A 10,909-nucleotide genomic window follows, 5' to 3' on the forward strand; every position below is an offset into this window, starting at 1 on the left:
CTTATTAACTTCATCTTTAGCTGGTAGACCCTGCAACTTTCTCATGATGAGTCATGACACGCTTCACATTTTGTTGACGTCAAAAGCGGAGTCAAAACTCACAAAATTCATCTGTCTCTTGGTAGATGCCAGCCAAATTACACAGAAGCCAGTGTGACCAGGTCGTATCATCCTGTCATCCATGAACACAAACTACACCAGGTGAAAGAAAACACAACCCAGACTAATATATTAAATCCAGCTTCACTTGCTGAGAGTATAAATGTGGTTTGTGCCCACCACAATATGTTCTGTGTGGTGAATTTCTGCCTGCCGAGAGCATGAAACCATGAAATTACACCATAAACCATTTCTGTGTTGGGTCTCCACTTGATGTTCAACGTAAAAGCTGGGTTTGGAAGCTAAATCAGTTGATAATGTGACACCTCAAATAACACTCACTATTGTATGGAAGAATATCAACACTTTGTCAAAAATATGAGTCCCAATTTCGACTTTTAAACTCAGAGGAATGCCTTTTCCCATAGGCTTCCAAAGTTACTGTATATTGTAATTGACAGCATGCCACAGATGCTGTCCGTAGAGCTTAACCTGTACTGAACCGGGAAGATTTCTGTATTGATGCAAGTCACATATTACTTGACCTTCATTACATCTGGCAAACCGCTGGACACTGGGAGTTCTTTTGTTGTAGTTTTGTAAAAACGAGCAGTTGAAGATATTTGAGGCCCCAAACTACATAATAGACCATGGCCAAAACTTGACTTTAGCCCACACTGTATTTTTTCCTTATAAATAATGACAGTCGACCATTCCCTTTGATCTGTCTAAGTACAAAACACTCTTACTGCAATCTCTGACACAGTATTGCGGATGTCGGCTTTTACCACGCCAACCAATCAAAGGCTTTGCCATGATGCAACTTCAATGAAAGTGTTGTAGATTACAAATCAATATTCTCAGCTCGTTCATTTAAGCAGACGTCATATTAGAGGAAAGGTAATAAAAGTGAAATGCATAAATAATCAAAGCTATAATTCACACAAATTGTCTATAAAAGTCTGCAGAAAGCAAAGACAGGTTATCACAGCTATGCTGATATTCAGTGATGAAATTTCTCAACGAATTTTCCCTCACAATAAGTTATATTCTGTTGGCAGTGCTAGATAGATAATTGGCAAATTGTAATCCGTTACTGATCCCAAATTACATGACAAAAACTGTCGTTTGTAACGTAATCCATTACATTTCACATTTTAAGTAATATAATCGGACTACTTTTGGATTACTTTTTTAACTCGTTTACCATGCTGATTTAAATAGGATAAATGTGTACCATATTGATATAAAAATACAAAGAGAAAGAACATATATTTAATTCCTTGTTGTTAACAACATGAAGTGCATTAGACATTACATTATATCAAGGTTTCCCAGACTGGGGTTTGTGAATTTAATAAAAAAGTAAATAATTAACCAAATCATAAAAACATGAAATTAACGGCCAACTGTTGTGTAGCCTTTCTGTGTTTTGTAGATCAACCTGACCAGCAGTGCTGGTGAGTAACTAGTTACATGTAACAGCGTTACATAATTTAATTACAAAATAAATGTAATTGTAGTCTTTTACAATTACTGATGTTACAATTACAAATGTTAATGATTACAAAGGGGGTTACATCTGAATACTTCTTGTATGAATATTTACTATTTCTTATGATTTTAAATCAATATTCAATATCAAGAGTGGAGTAATCAAATGTAATCAGTTACATTAACAAAGTAATTGAAAGTTACACTACGTTTTACATGTTAAATAGGGTAACGTAATCTGTAACCTATTACATTTCCAAAGTAACCTTTTACTAACACTGACACAAAGATCAGTCACTAGTCAGCAACGTCCACAAAACTGGAAGACTTTCTGAATGCATATAAGCTATAGACTATTTTTGAAATGTAAATTTAAAAGAAGAAAAAGAAGAATTAGGGAGAATCAATAAATTATGAATAATTCTTTGCTATTGTGTTACCATGTAATCAATAAAAGAGTAACTGTAGTCTGATTACGATTATTTTAAAATGAAATATAATCTAATTAAAGGCACTTTTTTTACGTATCTGATCATCAGTTACTACCCAGCACTCTCTATTGGTATACTGTATGTCACAGACAAGCACCTCTACCTAATCAGCCACCGATGAGAACTAGAGGAATGACTGCATGTGTTCAATTCATCTGAGCTTTTCACAGATACAAACCTGGTTTGACTTTCCTTTCTGTCTTTATAAACCGGCAAACCAAGCACTACCTTTACAAAGTGTTGCCCTCTCAAAAATGTCTAAAACTAATGCGACTAGAGCCACTTTTAACCAAGCTAAATCTTTCCAAGTACCATTGCAGCATGCATACTGTTGGTTGGAAAACACCGTCTTGCAACAAAAAGACACAGTGAGAAAAATGACACCTGAGGAAGAGGCAGTAACATCAAGACAGGCTATCGGTTCTTTAATTCAAACACAGAGCACATAGCAGCTCTCAAGGCCTGCTGTTTTACATGAACTAGAAAGACATACAATGATGCAACTCAACAGGTGGACCTTGAAACTCTCATGTTGATGATCAACCAATAAATGAACTAGAAATATGCTTCTCATATTTAATCTATTTTAAAGTATTAAAGGTATGTTCATTTTCAACAAGGCGAGCATGAATAAATGACCTACAGCATATGTACAATAAGGCAAAAATCCATGAAATCACAAAGTCAAAACAAGTAACACTGCAATTACAAAAAAATTACCGTAAATTATATATATAAAAAAAAACTCCAGTCAATAACTTTGGCACTGCCAACAATATATATATATATTTATATAGCAATTTCATACAACTAAAAAAAAAAAAAAATTCAAGTACCTCAGTAAAAAGTGTGTTTAACACAACAGTACAAGTGTTTTAAAATGAAAGTTACTCAACATGCATACAGTTAAAACACACTTCTGTTGGTTTGCCTGAACTTGAAGTGTTTTGTGAGCCTGTTTTAAAACAATTATATACTGCACATCTGGAATGAAATCTGGCCATATGTAGATACTGACAAAAAACTACAGCTGGTAGATGAAAAAAAAAAAAAAAAAAAATCAAGTTATATTAACAGATTTCTCTGCAAGATGACTCACTGACGGCACCTGTTGAATATAAAAGACTGTTTGATGTGTGAGATGGCACAAATAAAATAAACCAATAAAACATTACTTAAAAATATAAATCAATGAAAAAAAAACTAGAACAGCAGACACAGTGCAGATAAAATTGTTTAAAGTCCACTGATCTGACTAATCTTTTGATTGGTTGAGACTGAGAGGTACTGGGTATTGTGTAATTGTGCAAACGTGTGTACTTTGACTGGATTTCCACATATTTACAATCAAGTCTAGGTTGAGTCTGTGTGTAATATGCAGAAGCAAATAACTCGCCTTTTGTCTTGAAAACAAGAGTCCTAATAAAATAAAAACACAGTTACAAACAGAAATTACAGTTCACGTCACTTCTTTCCAATTGCAACTACTCAGAATGAGTAAACAACACATGTGAACCTGTTAATTCTAAATAAATGTGAAAGGAATCTGTTTGTGGCATTGAAACACTGTAAACAAGACATTAAAATGAGCAATATAGATATTATTCCATCAATATTCACCTTAAAATTGGGATAAAAGGCTGTTTGACCCAAAAGATTTAGTAAAAAATGAGTTCTTTGAAGCCAAAGTACCTTGGGAACTCGATATGAAGAGACTTCAGTGCTACAAAAACCGAAGGACAAAAACACAAAGACTCTACGGACGTTCAGAAAGAAGAATCCCAAGCGGAATTGAGCAGAAATCAAAGGAGCATGTAGTGAGTAAATGATTCAGTGGGTCTGCACGGCCTACATTTAATCTGTCGCTCTGTCAGCGTTCACAGCAGCTGCAGGTGTGTGCCGTTGTGTCTGCTGCTGTTCCGTGCCACAATCTCCTGGATGGAGATGTACGTCCCCGCCACAAAGCCCACAAAGCCAATGAGACTGATGCCGATGTCCTTGACCATCACCCAGAGCTTCATGTCTTCATTATGGAAGGTGAGGATCTGAAGCAGGGGAGGGATGATGAGGGCCAGAGCGCTGCTGCTCACGGAGCCCACCAGAGAGATGACCAGGTCAAGCTCCGGGATCAATATGGCCAGAGCACCTGCGGTGAGACAGCAGAGGAACATCACGTTAAACTGCACGACCACTTCCGGCTGCTGCGCTCTTCATGGTGTTTGCACTGTACCATGTTGAAGACGGTTGTAAGAGTGCATATTTTATCCCTAACATGTTTTGCAGTGAGCATCCCGATAGTATAGACTTTCCATAATATGACCCTAGTGAAAAATAAATATACTTAAATGTATTTGAAATACATTTATTTCATGCTAAGTATACTACAAATACATTTACATATTTATGTACTTAATAAAAAACCCTGCAATTGTACTTTTAGTATACTAAACTGGCATACTTAAAGTCTGCTAAAGTGGAACAACTACGTAATTGTGCACTTAATGCACTTTAATTGTGCAGAAGCAGTGCTGAAGTACTAATAAAGACATACTGAAGTATATTTGATTGTGCTAAAGTGGAACTATTGCAAGTATACTTCAGGTACACTTTAAATATTTTGCATTTAAAGACCGATATTATTCAAAGATCATACAATCCTCATCAAAAGTGACATTAAAACACATTTTAGACTTAATATTAAGAAATGTGCATTGTGCACAAGTAGTACGCCAAATAAAGTCTAATTATAATTTTGGTCCTATATTAAGTGGTCTTAACTACTATGTACTTGCATCAAAAAACAAGTACAGTGTATTTATTGTGTTCATATTGTATTGCAAAACACTTTTGCTGCTATTGAGGTGGGTTACGGGTAAGGTTAGGGACAGGTTTGGTGGTCTGGGTAGGTTTAAGGGTGGGTTACGGTGTCAGGGATGGGTCAACAGTGTAATTATAAATGTAATTACAGAAATGAATTACAGATGTAATTACATGCAGGTATTTTTAAAATATAAGTACAATGTAAAAACATGTATGTACACAATAAGTGCATTGTACCAAATGATGAATTTAAATGTAAGTAGGCTACATAGTAGTTAAGGCCACTTAATATAAAGTGGGACCATAATTTTTATATCAGAAAGTCTTGAGTTATCTGTCAGTAAATATGTTAATAGATTTGAACTATACTTGGTATGAAATAAATATATTAATTTTTTACTAGGGGAGTCTGTGTGTATTTCAGGCTTGTTTATAATTCCTGTATTAAAATTCAATATGTCAATAGGGTGAGAAAAATAAACTTAATTCAAAGGGAAAACAAGGTTTTCTTGCCCCACTGGCATATATTCTTTCTTGTTTAATGCAAAAACGATTTATTTATTTTTTTTTAGAAAACAAGACTTTATATCTCCAGCCATTTTGCTTGTCAAGTAAATTTATCTTGATTTAAGAATGCTTAGATATTTTTAATGGAAAATAGGACAAAAATACTTTTTTTCTTAATGGTTATTGCCATTCTGTTTCATGCATTTACTTGAAAGTAAACTTTTGTAACTTATGTTTCTTGTAGCCCGTCACAAGAAGGAAATACTAAAAACTAGGGCTGCCCCCTAATAGTTGACTACATGTTAGTTGAAAAAAGTCGACCATATCTGAATTAGTCGGTTGGTTGCAGAAAAAAACAGGAAGTAGCGAAGTCACACAGTCTGTGACAGAAAACTCTTGAACACGGCTGATGTATATTTATTTATTCATTTTTTAATGCAATGTATCCTATAGACGTAATGTAGCTCCGCCCCTTTTCAGCACTGTGCTCATTGTCTTCTGTATTCCGTATTTCCACAGCGTGAAGGTAAGGTTGTACCAATTTATGAATGAACCACTCGTTTTAAAATCTTCCCGGTCTGACATTTATGACATCCGCTTCGAACATTACAATGCACATGATAACTTTCATTAACTCTACAATAAATAAATCCACTTCACCAGCTAATTACTCTTCAGTAGTGATGCTATAGAGCTACCGAAAAACAAACAGAAATTCAAAGAAAAAATTGGTTACACTTTATTTTAAGGTGTCCTTGCTACAGTGTAATTACACATTTAAGTACTGTTACTGTGTTATGTGCATGTAATTATGCATAATTAATTGTTATTATAATAGTAAGTACATGTACGTAACATGTAACAAGGACACCTTAAAATAAAGTGTTACCAAAAAAATCTAAAAATGGCTGCACACTTGTTTCTCAGACGCATAAGGTCTGTGTATAGGCCTAATAATACAGTAATTATTAAAAACAGTTTGAAGCAGAAATATATTAAAACCTATTTTGCATTTTAAGCAATCAAATCCTTCTAAATATCTCCTTGCATCCCTTCATAAAGGAAAACAACATTATCTGATACATTTTCACTGCACCTCTAAAGTTCCGTAATGTGCTCCTTGGGGAAAAAAGTAAGCATCAAGCCCTGGAGAGGGAAAATGTAAAAAGCCAGAAGCCAATCGTAATGCTGATGAGTGCATTTCATGTTGAGTAGAGGACAGTGGCCATGCAGCGCGCTGCTTTGGGAATGGGTTATCTTGATCTGTCACTAAGGGGATTGAAGTGGGCATGGAAAGGCACTGTTCTCCACCAAACAAGCCTCCACTGATGTCCTCCGAACGTTCCTCTGTTTTTCACACTGTGCACGGCGGGAATACACCGCAGCTTTTAAATCTTCAAGCGTTCACATGGCAAATTCCTGTCTGTCCACATGAACACACAAATTCGAGCGCACACCCACTTCCTGTCAATTATTATTATATTGTAGGGGTTGTTGGCTGTTCACTTTCTTCTCATTTGACACACAAGTCTTTTTGAAGCAGGATATCTGGCAGATCGACATTGAAAGGCTGATCTTTTGAATGCCACGCCACAACCCACGCTCTCTTGAAGACTTAGGCGAGGGAAACCAAACCGAACCGGACGGCCTGCTTTTGTCTTCTTTGGGCTTAAAATTTGGCCTTTCAAAACAACATATTACAACATGTTGTTCTGAAAGGCCAAATTTGAAGCCCAAAGAAGACAAATAGTCCAAAGGGGTTGAGATGTAGGTCACTTTGAAGATTTGAGCGGCAAACACCAAGCAGACTACAAAGCAGACACCGGTGACAGATTCCCCTCGGGGACCGAGAGCAGAACAAGGCTTTAAAAGCTATTGCAAAGTAAATTCACATTAAGGACATGTGCTGGATCCTACTAAGCGCAGCTCTTCCAGCAAACTAAATTGTACAGGCGTCTATGAGTCTATGAGTTTTATTACTGTGATGATGGAGGGCATGAATTTGCAGAAAGATTAGACACACATTACAGTAAGACTACTGTATGGGTCAATGACATGGCGCTATTCAGAAACAAATGCAGTTTAAGCATACACAATTACAATGACTTGAATAAACCTCTACTATTATAAGCATGTTTTTAATTTCTGAATTGTCATTAAGGGAATAAAGTCGAATAATTCAGAGTTTTGATATCATAAAGAAAAAGAAAAAAACCCTCATTGTAATAGAAAACTTAATTATGCCAAACTTTTCCATAATTGTTTAGCAGAATCTTTTATGATTATTTACTTTAAAAAAAGAATACAAAAATGCTTCACTGCTTTACTGATATTTGAGAAACACTTGTCTGCTCAAATAAAAGTCTTGTGGTGCAACCAACCAGAAAACCAATAAATAAAAAAATGAATAAAAGAGGAAATGACATCATGACTGTGTGTCAAGGTCAAAAGGTGTCCTGAAATATTTCATAACATGGCCAGGTTAGTTGAGGTTGTCAAATATCAGGTTGTTTGTGGTACGACTCCCCAAAACGCATAATATTTATGAATCAATAATTATTTGATATTTGTTTTAAAAAATTCAAAAGAAAGAATAAGATGTGTAGACTCACAATAATTCAAGGTGTAAGAAAAACATGTAATTAAAGTTTTACTTGATGGTTACACCACATGAAATTTTGAGTCATTAAACTGAAAACTTTTCATGAGAATGGTATAAAAGTTTTCAAAACCATCATAAATATAAAAAACACATGTTTTAAAGGGGTGGTTGATTGCGATTTCACTTTTTTAAAAGTTAGTTAGTGTGTAATGTTGCTGTTTGAGCATAAACAATATCTGCAAAGGTGCAGCGCTGAAAGTTCAATGCAAACGGAGATATCGTCTTTTAAAATTCTGGCAGTTTAATGCCTACAAAAACGGCTGGTAGGGACTACAACGAGTTACTTCCCGGGTTTGTGACATCACAAACCCAGATAAACCCCGCCCCCGGGAACACACAAGAAGGGGGCGAGGCCATGCTGTGCTGCATTAGAGAAGAGGAAGAGAAAACTAGGGGTGCACGTAAAATCTATTCATATATGAATCGCGATTCTGTCTTCTAACGTTTCTAATGGATTCACAAGATTCAAAATCAATGTTCTAAAGCAGCGGTTCTTAATACTGTTCCTCGCTTCCCCCTGCTCTGCACATGCTCTGCATCTCTCTCTCTCTCTCTCTCGCTCATTCAGCTCACCTCCAACAATGAACTGTTCTAATTATACACTTATTTTCACATAGCTATGAGAAGCGTTAAACATGGACACGTGTGCGGTTGCTGTACTGTATTAAACCTTTAATCAGCTTTAAATAAAACCGTATATTAAAAGCTAACAGAAGCAGTAGCATTTACAAATAACAGCGTATCTAAAAGTATGACAACAACAAACAAAAAACATACCATTAAGAGCCGTGCTTGCACAGATTCTGCACGATCCTCTTCAATAATATCCTCTGCGTCTCATTCGGGCTCAAACTGATAAGCAATTAACAACGCCGTTGTTTACAATACAACCGGAGCAATGCCGCTGAGGTGAGGGGCGGGACATTTAGACACGCAGTAGGCGGTTTAGCCAATCACAACACACTGGGCTAGCTAACCAATCAGAGCCCATCACGTATTTCTGAGGGAGGGGCTTCAAAAAAACAGGAAAAGATCAGCCCGTTTCTCAGAGAAGGGACAGAGCGGTGTAGAATAAAGGTAAATTATGTGAAAAATAATGTGTTTTTTTAAAAACGAAGCATTAACACATGTTAGACTGCACCCCATAAACACAATCAAGCCTAGAAAAAAAACCAGTCAACCACCCCTTTAAAATGAGTTTTACTTTAGACTTTTGAAAAATATTGTTACTATTTGTCATTGCAGACTCTCAATTGTGTCATTTATCAAAGCCAATTGGCTTTAGTAATCTTGAGAAAATGTATCTGACGAGGTTTGAGCTCCTCTGATATCTTGTCTATATTAGTTTGCAGTTGTTATCATTTGGCCTGAAAGATTTCACAGAGCACGTTTTAGACAACAGCTGGAGCTCTAGCGCCACATCCTCACGTCTCTGCTCAGTGTTTAGTAATTCACGTCCTTTCCCAAATTTCAGAGATCAAGGACAGCGCTGTATCGCAGACAGCTGCCATCCGTTTCTCTGTACTCAACCGGCCACATCCACAGTCCTATAACATTGGCGTCACATCCTAAACAAACCTTTACGAAATACACTGCTGTTCAAAAGTTTGGGGTCAGTAAGATTTTCATGTTTTTTAAAGAAGTCTCTTATGCTCATCAAGGCTGCATTTATTTTATAAAAATACAGAAAAAAAGTAATATGGTGAAATATTATTGCAATTTAAAATAACAATTTTCTATTTCAATGTACTTTAAAATTAAATTTAATCCTGTGATGCAAAGCTGAATTTTCAGCATCATTACTCCAGTCTTCAATATAGATGATAATAAAGATTGACAGTAAAGACTTTGTTAGAAAAGATTTCTATTTTGAATAAATGCTGTTCTTTTTCATTATTTATTCATTAAACAATCTTAAAAAAAAAGCATCACAGGTTCCAAAATATTATTAAGCAGCAAAAACTTTCCAACGTTGATACGAAAATCATCATATTACAATGTTTCCGAAAGTGATCATGTAACACCGAATTTTTCTGATCAAATAAATATTTCGGATCAAATAAATGCATGTTGATGAGCATAAGAGACTTCTTTAAAAACATTACAAATCTTACGGATCACAAACTTTTGAACATCAGTGTACACTGAAATGAGTGCAGAGAAAGATGATATTTGATCAGACAGACCCGTCCCTTGCGCTCATTAACTGGATGTCAGGCACATCCCCAGGTCCGAGCGAGTTCCCCTCATCCACTTCAGGACTCACCTCTGGCTCACCTTGACATGTCACTGAAGCCCCGTCTGCAGTCAGTACATTTCTCCTCTTGGAAAAGGAAAACGGCTATGCCTTGCCAATTGAAGGGCTTCTAGATTAATGAGGTCTGCCACTTTATTTAAGCTATTTTTATAAAGGCAGTTCTCACACAGCAAGCATTTGATTTGCATGAACAGCAACTTTGACAACTGTGCTTTGAGGCAAATTGATTTATGTATAGAAGAATATGAGAGAAGCCCACTTTCAGACCTTTAGAGAAACTCAAAAAAATGTCAAGCGAAAAAGGTGTCAAACTACAGAGGATATAAAAGCTGTTGGCAACGGACATCATTTCCCATTAATCATATTTAACCCCAGAGCACAGTATGAAATTCATTATCAGATCCAGTGCATATCAAGCACATTTGCTATATGGTTTAAAATGGCATAAGCAGACGAGACTTTTACTCTTGCGGAGTAAAAAGTGTAACCCGCCATTAGACTTGAGCCGGTATTCGGTAATGCGATATATCACGGTAATGAATATGCACGATATTGTTATCGTGGGCACTTCTAAATACC

At 36.1% G+C, this 10,909-nt stretch overlaps 1 protein-coding gene across 1 annotated transcript in view; it reads right to left on the bottom strand.

The window, feature by feature from the left end:
• Window positions 1-3,322: 3,322 nt before the first annotated feature.
• Window positions 3,323-10,909, bottom strand: part of LOC107664772 (proton-coupled amino acid transporter 1-like) — a 49,650-nt gene continuing 42,063 nt past the window's right edge. The window contains exon 12 of the mRNA XM_016455428.1: window positions 3,323-4,230. Within this exon, the coding sequence (XP_016310914.1) occupies window positions 3,962-4,230 (269 nt within the window). The 3' untranslated portion in view covers window positions 3,323-3,961. The remainder of the gene's footprint in view (window positions 4,231-10,909) is intronic.

Source organism: Sinocyclocheilus anshuiensis, unplaced genomic scaffold, assembly GCF_001515605.1.
Source record: "Sinocyclocheilus anshuiensis isolate Anshui unplaced genomic scaffold, SAMN03320099.WGS_v1.1 scaffold235, whole genome shotgun sequence".
NCBI classification, from domain to species: domain Eukaryota; kingdom Metazoa; phylum Chordata; class Actinopteri; order Cypriniformes; family Cyprinidae; genus Sinocyclocheilus; species Sinocyclocheilus anshuiensis.